This window comes from Papilio machaon, chromosome 28 (genome assembly GCF_912999745.1).
Source record: "Papilio machaon chromosome 28, ilPapMach1.1, whole genome shotgun sequence".
Classification (NCBI taxonomy): domain Eukaryota; kingdom Metazoa; phylum Arthropoda; class Insecta; order Lepidoptera; family Papilionidae; genus Papilio; species Papilio machaon.
Window position 1 is genome coordinate 553,125 of NC_060013.1, and position 13,153 is coordinate 566,277.

At 31.0% G+C, this 13,153-nt stretch overlaps 1 protein-coding gene across 1 annotated transcript; it reads right to left on the bottom strand.

Moving 5' to 3' along the window:
• Positions 1 to 1,649: 1,649 nt before the first annotated feature.
• Positions 1,650 to 9,359, bottom strand: LOC106712888 (E3 ubiquitin-protein ligase RLIM). The gene is made up of 5 exons (XM_045685031.1): positions 9,091 to 9,359; positions 8,006 to 8,383; positions 5,508 to 5,549; positions 2,514 to 2,697; positions 1,650 to 1,831 (listed from the first exon to the last, which is right to left on the bottom strand). The coding sequence occupies exons 1-4, from the start codon at positions 9,264 to 9,266 to the stop codon at positions 2,529 to 2,531; spliced, it is 765 nt and encodes a 254-aa protein (XP_045540987.1). The 5' UTR covers positions 9,267 to 9,359; the 3' UTR covers positions 1,650 to 1,831; positions 2,514 to 2,528.
• Positions 9,360 to 13,153: the final 3,794 nt, after the last annotated feature.

The window sequence follows — 13,153 nt, forward strand, 5'->3', positions numbered from 1 at the left end:
CCTTAAAAACCATTTGCGATTATTTTTACCAATATTAAGGTATTTATTTTTTAACTAGTAACATAGTCTACATACCAGTACTTCCCCGGACAGTGTGCAGGGTCATTGAAACTAGTGTTAGTAATTCGGTTATTATCCGTACACAGTAATATATATTTTTTTAAATAACATATTTTAATTTTACCAATAGTTTCAACGTTTTATTGACTCAAGGTCATCTGCGCGCAGTGCATTGCCCCCCGCTACATTGTGTTCTGCGCAGCGACTCATGCGATGTTCCAAACTCAATATATGATTAAAAACGATAACAGATTGCAATTTCGGATGTCTATGGGCAGCGGTCGATTCTTTGTCACCTTATATAAAAATCCTGCTAAGACCTTTAATTAACTTAGTACCTCTTAAAGTAAATTGTACGAAATTTGACACAGTTCATGTTAATGTTGAGATGAAGTGTATAAAGCTGTTTTTAAACGAAAATAATAATTATGATTGAATCTTAACCGATGGGCGATCAATAATTTCTATAGAAATTTCATCTATGAAGCGAATTTTGGCTAGATAAATAAATAAAAGAAGGCAATGATTCTAAAAATTTATTTCAACAAATTATATTTTTTATTTATTACCAAATATCAACACTGAGTCATGACTATGTTCAAAATAATGTTACAATATCACATTCAAATTACCTAAAATATACATTAAACATTTTAATAATTCACAATAAAAAAATATTTTAACTTGATTACGCTCCTTTTATCACAAAATTTAATTCGCGTATGTAAAAAAAATCTCAGATCGTATTAAATATTGAATTAACTACACTATTTTTTTAAATCATTTAATATATTTGACCCAACAATAAATATTTATTTTACAAAATTAATAACAAAAATTTATATGAATGACATTAAGTTTTTTTTTAATGGAGGGAAAGGATTCAAAGACTTTATTCCAAATATTTTTATTTCAATATTAAGGTTTTTTCTACAATTCTTAAATAAGCGTTATAAATTTCACTATTTACTTATTTTATTACATAAAGCTACTGAACTGTAAAAAAAAAACTATAAACGATCAAAAGCCAGTGAAATTAAACCTTATTGTTTTTTAACACAAATAATTTTCAATGTAACAAATAATTTATTCAGAAATTTACAAACATACATACATTTTAATATCAAGAAAATAGTTTACATCTTTTACTAAATACTACTAATTTCTCTAATATATTTATAGATATTTACCATATTAGTTTTTTAATTTATAACCTAACTTTTGTTTATTTACAATAAAATTTTAGTACAGGATTTTCGTAAAAAAATTAATAAAAAAAAGTGTTAATAAAATCTATTTTTATATCATTTTTATAAATCATATACATTTTTATTTATTATCAAGATTCTTTATATAATTTCGAGCAGCAAACTAGCATTAAATTAGTTAACAATTGATATATACCTGAAATAAAATGACTAGACTATTTTTAAAAAAGAAATAAAAAAAAGTCTTTTATTATTTATCGTATTAATAAATCACAGAAACAGAAAAAAAATTACAACTAACCTAAAAAGTAACGAAAATGTTTTGACAGCCATAACTATGTCAAAGAGTAAACGGCTTTAAAACACGTCAGTTTAAAAAAAGAAAACAGAAAAGAAAAAAGAAAAATCGATATCACAGATACAGAATTGATTATTAATGTCATATATATAAAGAATTTCAGATATATTATCAATATATGCTTAAGAGCAATACAAGATGTCTTCTAATCCTGAACCAGCAGAATTGAATGCATTACTCCTTTGATGCTGCATAGTCGTGGAAGCTGCAATTGAAATTAAAAATCCTTACTATTATAAATGCGAAAGTAACTCTGTCTGTCTGTCTGTCAAGCTTTCACGCCAAAACTACTGAACCGATTTAAATGAAATTTGGTACACAGATAGTCTAGAGCCTGAGGATGGACATAGGCTATATTTTAACGCGAAAAAGGGGTTGTAAGGGGTTGAAAGTGGGGGTGAAAGTTTGTATGGAATTACCTATCGTCATTTTTGGAGTTAGAAGCTTGAAACTGATTTTTAAGGCGGCTAATTTGATATAAATAAATATTAAATTCAACGTCTGAAAAAATGTTAACCTCAAAAGGGTGCTAAATAAAAATAGGGAATGAAATTTTGTTTGGGAATATTTTAGACATTTAGCGCGGTCCTGGCACACCTCTCTCTATGTTCTTCTACATCCATACATCAAATCATAGCACGTCGGTTAAGTAAAACAATGAGCCTTAAAAAATTCTATCCGAAGACAGAATTTCACGCGGACGAAGTCGCGGGCACAGCTAGTAATGAAATAAGATTAATTTACGACTTTGTCTCTTTTGGGTGTCACGGCTTATAAAAACACACAGAAGTTAGCTTCAAATCCATTCGATTTTAAACCACAACCTACCAAAAACCTAGAGCTTGTGTGTTGTACAAGTTGAGTACAGCATTAAGAAATTAATTGACCTACTATCCAGTCTATCATTCGGTTCGCTTCCTGCAGTTAGGGCAGGTCTGCTGCTCCTGGAGCCAGGGCAGGATGCACGCCTGATGGAAGTTATGAGAACAGGGGAGCGTCATCACTTCTTGACTGCGTTGAATCGCTTCAAAGCATATCGAACATTCCTCCGTCACCCAGTCACGTTCGCGGCTGAAAAAATATAAAAAAAACACTATTTTTAGGTAAAAAAAAAAACAAAAAATCCTGACTAAGTGTTCAGTCAGCTGGGCTACGTGAAGTAACAATGATATTTACACGTATAAAACATATGGGAGTGACAAAACATTACCCTCACGAGCTTCAGTCAGCTAAAAAACAGAAACAGGGGTTAACAACATTTCTTCAGGTAGAGTATTCAATTAAACTGTGACTACCTAATTTAATCTGGGATGTCCATATTAAGTATTTAGAAAACTCCGCCATCTTACTTATATTATAAATGCGAATGTTTAGATGGAAGGATGGATGGATAGATGGATGTAGAATACAGTCTGAAAGATAACTTAAGCTAATTGTTATTTTTTTAACGAACGGGGTCGCGGGCGACAAATAGTATGATATATATATATATATATATATATATATATATATATATATATCGACGCTGGAAAGCATAAACGCTGTAACCCTTGAACTCGCGAATATGTTTTTCACATGTTAATAATTTGAACCATTATCAAACGATAATGATTTTATTATAGGTTAGCACAAACTACACAACATTGCTAAATACCGCATACTTGTAGGCGTATCAGCTCACGAGTTATCATTTTTTGGTTCTCCTGTAAAGTTCATACTTTCGGGGTTACAGCGTCGATATATACATTCAATAATATTACAATAAAACAAATACTTGTTAGTATTTACAGTAGTGATGCAACGGAAGTGTCTTACCGGAACCAGAAACGGAAACAGATGTCAAAAATAAATTTTAGCAGAAACGGAAACGGAAGCGGATGCGGAAACAGAAGTGTAAATAATAATAAAAAACTTATTTACAAAAATATTTTTTTCGGTAAAAACAGTTTGTATTCGTTTTTAATTTATTAAGGCATTGGATATCGGTGTCCTTTAGCCTTCAATATATGTATTTTTACTGCGCTGCAATAAGTTAAAATACGTGTTTTTTTAAATTTATTTTCAGGAAACAAAATTACACTATTTACAAATTAAAGTTCGCCAAACCACTCGTGTTGACAAACGACAAATATATTTCTAACTATATAATGATGATGATATATTACATGGTTATCACTTATTCAAAAGTACGTTTAATAACTCGTAAGTATGAAATAGTCACATTTTGCCAGTTGTCAAGTTTTATGTGGACAAAAACTAGACAGTTTACTCCAGCAAGAGAAACTGATTGTTTCAAACAGCAGCAGAAAATATTACGCGCTTAACTTCACAAAATAGTACGTAAAAAAACAAATGCGACAAGTGCCGAAAGGCCGTGCACGGACTGCGCGTCTCGCGCCGCGCATTTGGATCTCTCAGCCGTCGTAAAGTTCCGTTTTATCTCCGTTATAAAAGTTGCGGAAACAGAAGCAGAAACGGATGTTGAAAAGCACGCGGAACTTCCGCACTTGCGGAAACGGAAACAGACATCCGTTGCATCACTAATTTACAGTTATAAAACTACCAAGAATATTACAAATACCATATAAAACATCATCTTTGCCCAAATAATGAAAATATAACAACAAAAAGTTATAACACATAACAACAGAGTCAAAGAACATCTGGCCCGATGTCAAAGCGTTGCTATCATGATTAGTTCTCAGAAATAATAAAAACCTCAATGATAATCGAAAATTAGTTAAAAGGAATGAAACGTGACAATCTACAGCATATTACGACCACACAGAAGACAGACGTCAAGTGGAAGTAATTCCAAGTACAGTCTGATGAGTGTGATGATGGAGGACTCATTTTAGTCCTCTTTCCCTTCCACCCCTTTTCTTATAAGGAAAGGATGAGAAAGGATTTGATGGAAGTGATGCATAGGAAGGTTAAATATTCTCTTTTTGTGCGTCTCCTCCTTCGTCATTTGAGGGTAGGCAACGCATCTGCAATTGCAAATGTCTATGAGCAGCGGTCGCTTCGCCATTTCGTCGTATTCATGTGTCCGCTTGTTCGTTTGCCACCTCGTAATATAAAAAAATATACAACATGATAAGGACTTTGTCAATTTATTAACATCAAGAAGAGGGCGCCAGTGAGTTATCATAATTTTTTTAATATCATAAGATGGCAAACGAGCAAACGGCCACCTGGATTCGCCACAATAGCGAGGCGACCGTTGCCCATAGACATCCGCAAATGCAGATGCGTTGCCTACCTTTAATCAACGGAGAAGGGGACGCACAGAAAGAGGATATTTCTCCTTTCTATGCGTCCCCTCTTCCGCCAAATCCATTTCCCCTTCCCATTCTTTCCTATTAAGAAAAGGATGGGAAGGGAGAGAGGACTAAAATTAGGCTTCCGGCACCACACTCATCAGACGAAACGCGAAATTGCTTCCACTTCACGTCTGTCTTCTGTGTGGTTGTGGTATTTCACCGGTCGAGGTCAATTCGTGCACCCAACAAATATTGTTGTTGCGGCATCTACCACTGTTAATTTTATTTTTATTTAGTTTGAGTTTTGCCCACTGGGTCATATTGTTTGTTCAAAATGATTATTTCCATGCGTTATTACATCAAAGATATATATATAACAGATATATAAGTTATTACAAATTTTCATAAGAAAACACACACACATAAAATCTCGTATATCTACATAACTATCACCATTGGTTTCTGAGACCTAAATAATTGTATAAAACATATCATCTCTGTCATTATCTTTGACAACAGATAACGGTATATTTCAAACTGAGATTTTCATCTCAGAAACCCACGGTTAGTAATATTAAACAAATCTGTGTGTTAATTCAAATGTATGTCAAAGCTTACTATGCTTGCTCTCTAAGGATTTCCATTTGCTCTTCTTCCGTCCTGAAAATAATTTATTTATTAAATAAACTAAATATTAAACTAATAATCTTTTATTATGGTTTCATAGTTTAATTGTCGTGGCTTCGAAATCTCTCACTCGATGGTTATTATTATTAAATAATTTAAATCTCATATTATGGATGTTAATACAAACAATTGTTTTTAATTATGTCCAAACCGTAACTACTACAAAACGTACACCATTTCACACAATCTTAAGCTAAAAAATAATTAAAAAGAAATTTCTTTTCTGTTACAATTATTTATCATTTTCAATTAAATTATTTGGCTAAAATATTATAAAAAAATATACAATCTGTTACATAAATAAATATATATATGTATATTCCACAAGCCATTAATATTTAGATTATAAAATAACAGACAAACATAACATATATTTGTATATTGTACAATTTCACCCCTTAACCATATGTAAATTAACTCTACAGGTTCAAAAGTTCAACTCACATGGACTCGAATCATTGAGCTGCGATTCAACAAATAAATCTTCAGCTCATTGCAATGTACTAAAACTATGTGAGTCGATGAGCTGCAAGGTGATGGTGACTAGCAATTCACAACTCAAAACATAAATCACAACTCTATGTAGTTTTAGAGATTATTAGTCAAGATCATCTCGAGCGAATTGCGCGGTAAAGTCACCAAAACCAAGTGACAGATCGCTGTAGTGAGGGGACGTAAGCGTTGATATTTGACATGACTAGTGCTGCGCCGCTACACCAGTGCAGTGTTCATTTTTGTCTCTAACAGTTGGTACACATTGAGCTGATCTGCGAATCGGTTCACTGATCTGTTTCACACAAGTGAGCTGTGATGACTAGCATACATTAGTATATTGGAACTTGCACAGAATATAAAACATTCATAATAAACAACACCAAAGAAGCGCCATCAATCCTTCAAAATGAAAAAATTAAAGACCTTCATTATTGAACCATGGCTCATTCTTCCACAAGTTTTTTTTTTATCATGCAGTATTTGTTGAGGAAAAAACTTTAAAACATAATTTAATTTCTATCTACACCAGATTTCAATCCAAACCGTAAACCATAGAAAAACTACAATGTCACTAATAATCCTAAATACCAAAATATGTTTGGAAAAACACTTATCTTACTAATATTATAAATGCGAATGTTTAGATGGATGTTTGTTTTAAGTTATCTCCGGAACGGCTCAACGGCTCTTGATGAAATTTGGTACAAATGTAGAACACAGTCTTGTAGAACACATAGGCTTATTAAGTTTTTTTTTTAATTCCGCGCGGATAGAGTCGCGGGCAACAGCTAGTCCTCACATAAATATGTTACATCAAACCTTTATTACTTCATATCTCAAAATGGCCGCCATGTACAGAAATTGATATACTTCTATATGTTTCAGCTTTCAATTGAAACAAATGATATACTTCTTAAATTTTATAAAATAGCCCCACATAGTATAACCAATATAGAAGAATCTCTAATATCTAGAGAAATGTGAAAAAAATCGACTGAGTCTGACTTAACAAGAAATTTATTTATTCATGTATTTATTTAATACAAGATGTCATTATTTTTTATTAACTTTGTTTTACTGATCTCTTATTTTTCTGAAATACGAGTTAAAAGTATGAATATGTACTAAAATCACTATGCAAGGGAAATAACGTTTTCTTAGTTACAAAGTCCGTACAAGTCAAGATATTTAAAGGTTCAGCGGAAAGGAATGGCATATTATCTCTAGTTAAAGAGATACCACAGTATGTGCTTAAACATTAACTTATATAGTAACGGCTAAAACACTCACGTATATATATCCGGTGTCGTCACCGACTAGTTTCGAGCCCTACGGGGACCCTTCATCAGGGTGAGTGGGATTGGTATTATTTCGCGGACGCGGCCCGTCGCTCACTGAGCGATATATATATACGTGAGTGTTTTAGCCGTTTCTATATAAGTTAGTGATAATGTCTCACGAAAGTTTGAATAATTTAAGTGCTTAAACAAGTTGCAGAAAACCACCACTAAACTGTTATATTTATACTTAATATTCCAAAAGTTAGTCTATATAAGTCACATTTCGATGTCTCGTATGAATAAGGGCCAATGTGCAAATTGAGAACTTTACAGGAGAGGCTTTCAAAGTTTCAACCATATAGGAAATTATGCCGCATAGGCACTTTTACTTCAGCAAAAAAAAAAACCTTTAAACCTGTAAATGTGTATTTGTGTTTAGTTCAAGTTAACTAAACAAAGAGGTAGCTTTTAATATAAAAAAGTAAAAATCATCAATTTGTTACTTTGGCCGTTACACATAGAAACCATAGATTTAAACCTGCATTTCACAAGTGCCTAAAACTAGTAAACTAGAACTATATGAATAATTTTTTTTATAAATACCCACACCAATCTAAATCTCATTTAACCAATTTAAATTCAAATCCAACTTACAACTCACGATTTCCACGTCTAGGACTAATCATTGACGTAATACTATTTGTTATTCGTAGGAACATAGGTGTTGATGTAAATTCGTTAATATGCATACTAAAGTCAGATAGATCCCATTCAGATAGATCAGTGTTTGAATAATCCGTTGTCTCACTGTCATCGCTGTCACTTATATCAGATTCTAAACTATCAACGGACATTGTATCGGAGTTTGAAGTTATTGAATTTAGATTCATTGAATTGAAGATTGAATCTAGATTCATTGAATTGAAGATTGAATCTGTATTCATGCTGGTATCAGTTGTTTCATCTTCAGATATTGTTGAATATGAATCGGAGTCAACATCCATGTGTGATTGACAATTACATCCGGTCCTTCTGTTATATACAAAAAAGTTGAACTAAAGATAAAGTTGTGAAGCAATAATTATGCTTACAGTTAAATACTGTTGAACTTGAATAAGCAAGAATCATTGTTCGGACTTGATCAACAAACTCAAGTGAGAAAATATTGTGATCCCTTCCATTCTCGCTTAACCAATTTCAACTGTACACATTATCAAAAAAATTCTGTAAACTTAACAGTAATAAGATTATTTTAAATTCACAATTAAATTATTAAAATTAGACGAAAAAAAAATTGTAACTTATGTGGGTAGAAAGAAATAATGTTACATTGTCAGACATCACATAAATGATTTTAAAAAATCCTTTAAGATATTTTTATTGACCATGGAAGAATAAATATTGATTGTGCCTCTCTAAACTTTCTTAAAAAAAAAATTTAATGTCTCCAAATAATATCAGTAAAAAACTAGAATATATTCATTGCAACAAAAAAAAAGAGGAATATAATTGAAAGTTGTTATGCGGAATATTACGTCGTTTTCATAAACCTGTATTGAAGGACGTTTTATAATAACTGCGAACGTTGGCGATAGTTTCTACGACATTTCGATGTATGATATAATTAAAAATGTATGTATGTGGATATGCGTAAGTAGGAAGTGAATTCAGATATGTTTGCTGATAGAGATGTATGGATGAATACAAGGGCAAGATAATGTTGACGGTGATATACTTACAAAGTGTTCGTTTGCCAAGCAGAAGCTACTGAACTTTCCCCATCAGGATTTTCCTGCCTCTTGCTGAAGAAGTAGTACAGAGCAGCCCCAACTCCGACTCCAATAGCGGCCGCCGCTAATCCCAGTCCTCGGTTAGGACAATTACTCTTTTGTCTGTCTTCTTCACGAAAACTCATTTTAAATATATATTTTTCACAGAATTACCTTCACAATTAAGAATTATTTTTGTTATGCGGAAATTGACAGTATTCGAAATAGTGAATAGTGATGTACTTCCGTCAACAAATAATCGTTGTTCGATTCCGATTCCTTGATGTGAAAATCCAGAGACAATCTGTTTTTAAACAATTAGTTAACTTTATAGGTTTGTTTATTTTATAAATTTTGTAGATAAATTGATTTAATTTTGATATAAGTATTGATATCTTTAAATGTATTATCTAATAAATCTAATTGAAACATAATAATAAAATTATCGATTTGTGATATGGACATCCCCAGAAAAAAAAACATCTAAAATAGTGTTGCAAGCGAAAAAAAATCTGAAAATTAACAATTTATGAATTTTATTGGTTTTCATTTCGTGCGACTTTCTTCTCAATTAAGTTGTAATTAATAACTTAATTGAGAACTTAACAAAGAATGTTAGTTATAAACTAATTTATATATCGGAATAGCAGATCAAAATTAATTTTAGGAATAAAGTTTTAAAAAATTGGTAACCCTGCTCATTTCCAAGGTTAGCCAAAGTTTGATCCATAATACCTAGCCTATCCTACTAAGATATTGTATGGATTTATAATAGCTTAAAGCGCAGTAATACATACAACTGTTTATGTAAGTAATCTTATCTTACTAATATTGTAAATGTGATAGTTTAGATGTATGGATGGATATTTGTAAGATTGTAATTCGCTGAAATTTGGCATCACGTTGAGAGTCACGGGCAAAAGCAAATAGTTAATAACTTCATAGTTAACATATCCCATCAATTTAAACACTGTCATACTATGAACATGGTATGCCAGACTTAAGAAGGGTAATGTTTTAAATCGTTTCAGTTTGTGTGCATGTCATTTATCATTTGACTAGCTTTTACCCGCGACTCCGTCCGCGCTGAATAAAAAATAGAAAACGGGATAAAAAAATATCCTATGTCCGTTTCCTGGTTCTAAGCTACCTGCCCACCAATTTTCAGTCAAATCGATTCAGCCGTTCTTGAGTTATAAATAGTGTAACTAACACGACTTTCTTTTATATATATAGATTAAGAATTTGTATTTTTTTTATTGGTAGATACTGCTGAAATCTGTTATAATAGTTGGTGCAGCGTGTTTGGCTGCATCCCTAGCTATAATAGAGTATTGGGAATGGAGGAACGTGCCAGCAGCGTACTCAACGCACGGACAAAGACGACGTAGGGATTAACAATGTAATAATAAGGTTATTTCTGTTGCCGATATATCTCAACATATTGCGACCTATGGTAAACAGTTACATGTCTTATGGATCTAAAAACTGCGTCGCACGAGTTGTAATCGATTTACCATTAAGAATTATGAATATTTTTTTGTGTGGGTTCTTTTATTGCAATATTCGAAAAAAAATTCCGTTCCTGTAAATTATTACAATTTTTTTTTCCAGATGCAATTTCTACCGAACTAGTTATAAATAAGTACCTAGTAATAATAAAGAATATGTAATTTAAAATTGTTTTATTTTATTACTGTTTTTTTTATTTGTCGACTCAGTTCATACACAACAGGACATAAAAAATGTGTACTTTTTACACAGAAAATATTTTTGTTTGTTGAAGCTTAACGGCTGTTTAACTCTTCATTTATAATCTACTGACCTGGGTTCGAATCCCGTCATGTACCAATGTTTTTTTCGATTTACATATGTATACATTTATCCGACGTTCTTACTATGCAGGAAAACATAGTGATGCTGCACATATCTGAGAAGAAATTCAATGATATATGTGAAGTCAACCCGCACTGAGTCAGCATTGACTATGTCCTAGTTATCTCTAACTTAGGGTAGACTCTGAGACCAGTTATAGTAAGCTGAAGATAAATATGTTTAACTAGCTTTCGTCCGCGACTCCGTTCGCGCAAAATTAAACAAAAAAACTTCATTAATAGCCTATGTTCTACATCTATACCAAACTTCAGTTATTCATCCATACATCTAAACATTCGCATTTATAATATTAGTAAGATTAATATAGGTTTTTTTTTTAAAAATAAAACAGTCTAATTTCAAATATTTAATATTATACTCTGTCTAATAGAGTTTATGTACACTCTTTTATATGTCGATAGCAACAACCATCGCATTGACAAAATTTTTTAAGAAATATAACTGAAAAAAAAAATCTTACATCTTACAAACTAGATATGGAAAATAAAAATGCATATTTTCAAATTGAATTAAATGGCAAACATTTTCAAAAGATTTTCACCGTTCACAAATTACATGGTTTATTTCAAATTCCCCCCCCCCCCCCCCAAAAAAAAAAACCACAAATGTTTTGACGAACAAAGTACACAATTTTTCAAAAAAAAAAAAAAAATACTTAGATTTTGCAAAAAATAACCAAAAATACAGTTTTAATGTAAAAAAAACCACATTGTTCATAATATTCTTGTTTTAAAGTGACATATTATCAGCTGTGACATTTTTTTACTTTTCCTTAGTCACAAAAGCGACAAGGATTTCGTCACAAAAATATTTTTTCAATTACAGTTGGCTTTTTTTCTTGAAAATTGACCGCTAACTTGAAAAATGAAACAAAACAAGGGAAAAGTTCATTCATACCTTTTTTTTTGTACTTAAATATTCACTTTAATAATACGTACAGAAAATAATACAGTAATTAATAGAAAAAGCAAAAAAAAAAATCATCTTTTACATTAAAAATGATAAGTTTTTAAATCATTAAAGACCTCAAAAGTGTAATCACTTTTGAGGTTATTCTCTGTCTCATTTCCGCATAAAGAGTTTCAAATTGTTATGAAAGAGACAAATATATAACTACTAGATAAAACTTATATAGATGTTGCGATAGACCTAAAGCATACCTATAATAGTACCTATAATTACTAAACCGTCACTAAATTCGTAAACGGCAATTAAAATTTTATATAAAGAAAAAAAAAACAAGAAAAGAATTTACCTGATTTCAACATCGTCACTTATTTAATGTCTTTCACACAATTCATCCATATCTAGACCTAATTGAACCTGAACTTATATCAAAAAAAAAAAACACACAGTCGAACCAGGATAAAGGGAATTTGCAAAAAAAAAATCACTCTAACACTTTGACAGATGACAGTTCTTGACGTTAGCATCTTTTTAGTGATTTCAGTTTTTCAAATTTTTCTACAAATTCAGTGACGGAACTAACCTAAACTACATTTTAATATCTTAAAGGATATTTAAAAAAAAGGCAAATCAAAATTTCAACTTAAAATGCATCATAAGGTACAATTTCTAAACGAATTTTCTTTTTTGTATTGCTTAATTTTAATCTAATTTAACTAAAAACCCGAGAACAAATACTATTTTGTATACGGAACATTATTATGGAATTTACACAGTCTGTAAAACAAATTGTGTTTACAGTCTGTAAAACAAATTGTGTAATTTACACAGTCTGTAAAACAAATTGTGTAATTTACAGTCTGTAAAATAAATTGTGTAATTTACACAGTCTGTAAACAAATTGTGTAATTTACAGTCTGTAAAATAAATTGTGTAATATACTGTGTGACAATTATTTTATGTACACATTGTAACTGTAATAAATCAACCCAATAACTTTTAAGATTTAAATTCACAAAACCACTGTAAATGGCTACTATTAATACATTCATGTTGAAAAAAAAACTATACTGTATACATATACAATATTATATATAAAAAATTGAAATAATAAATTTTCAGTATTTAAATTGATGATAGACATGTTTGTTTTTTAATAAGTCTGTAATTACAGAGTTATAAAGCTATTTGTTAAGACATGTCATTATAGTAAAGGATTTTAAAATTGGCT

Coding starts and splice junctions, on each gene's coding strand:
- LOC106712888 (XM_045685031.1), bottom strand. CDS start 9,266: ATGAGTTTTCGTGAAGAAGACAGACAAAAGAGTAATTGTCCTAACCGA. Junction 5,550..8,005: donor AGACGTGGAAATCGTGAGTT/GTAAGTTGGATT, acceptor AATTATTTTCAG/GACGGAAGAAGAGCAAATGG. Junction 2,698..5,507: donor ATCCTTAGAGAGCAAGCATA/GTAAGCTTTGAC, acceptor ATATTTTTTCAG/CCGCGAACGTGACTGGGTGA.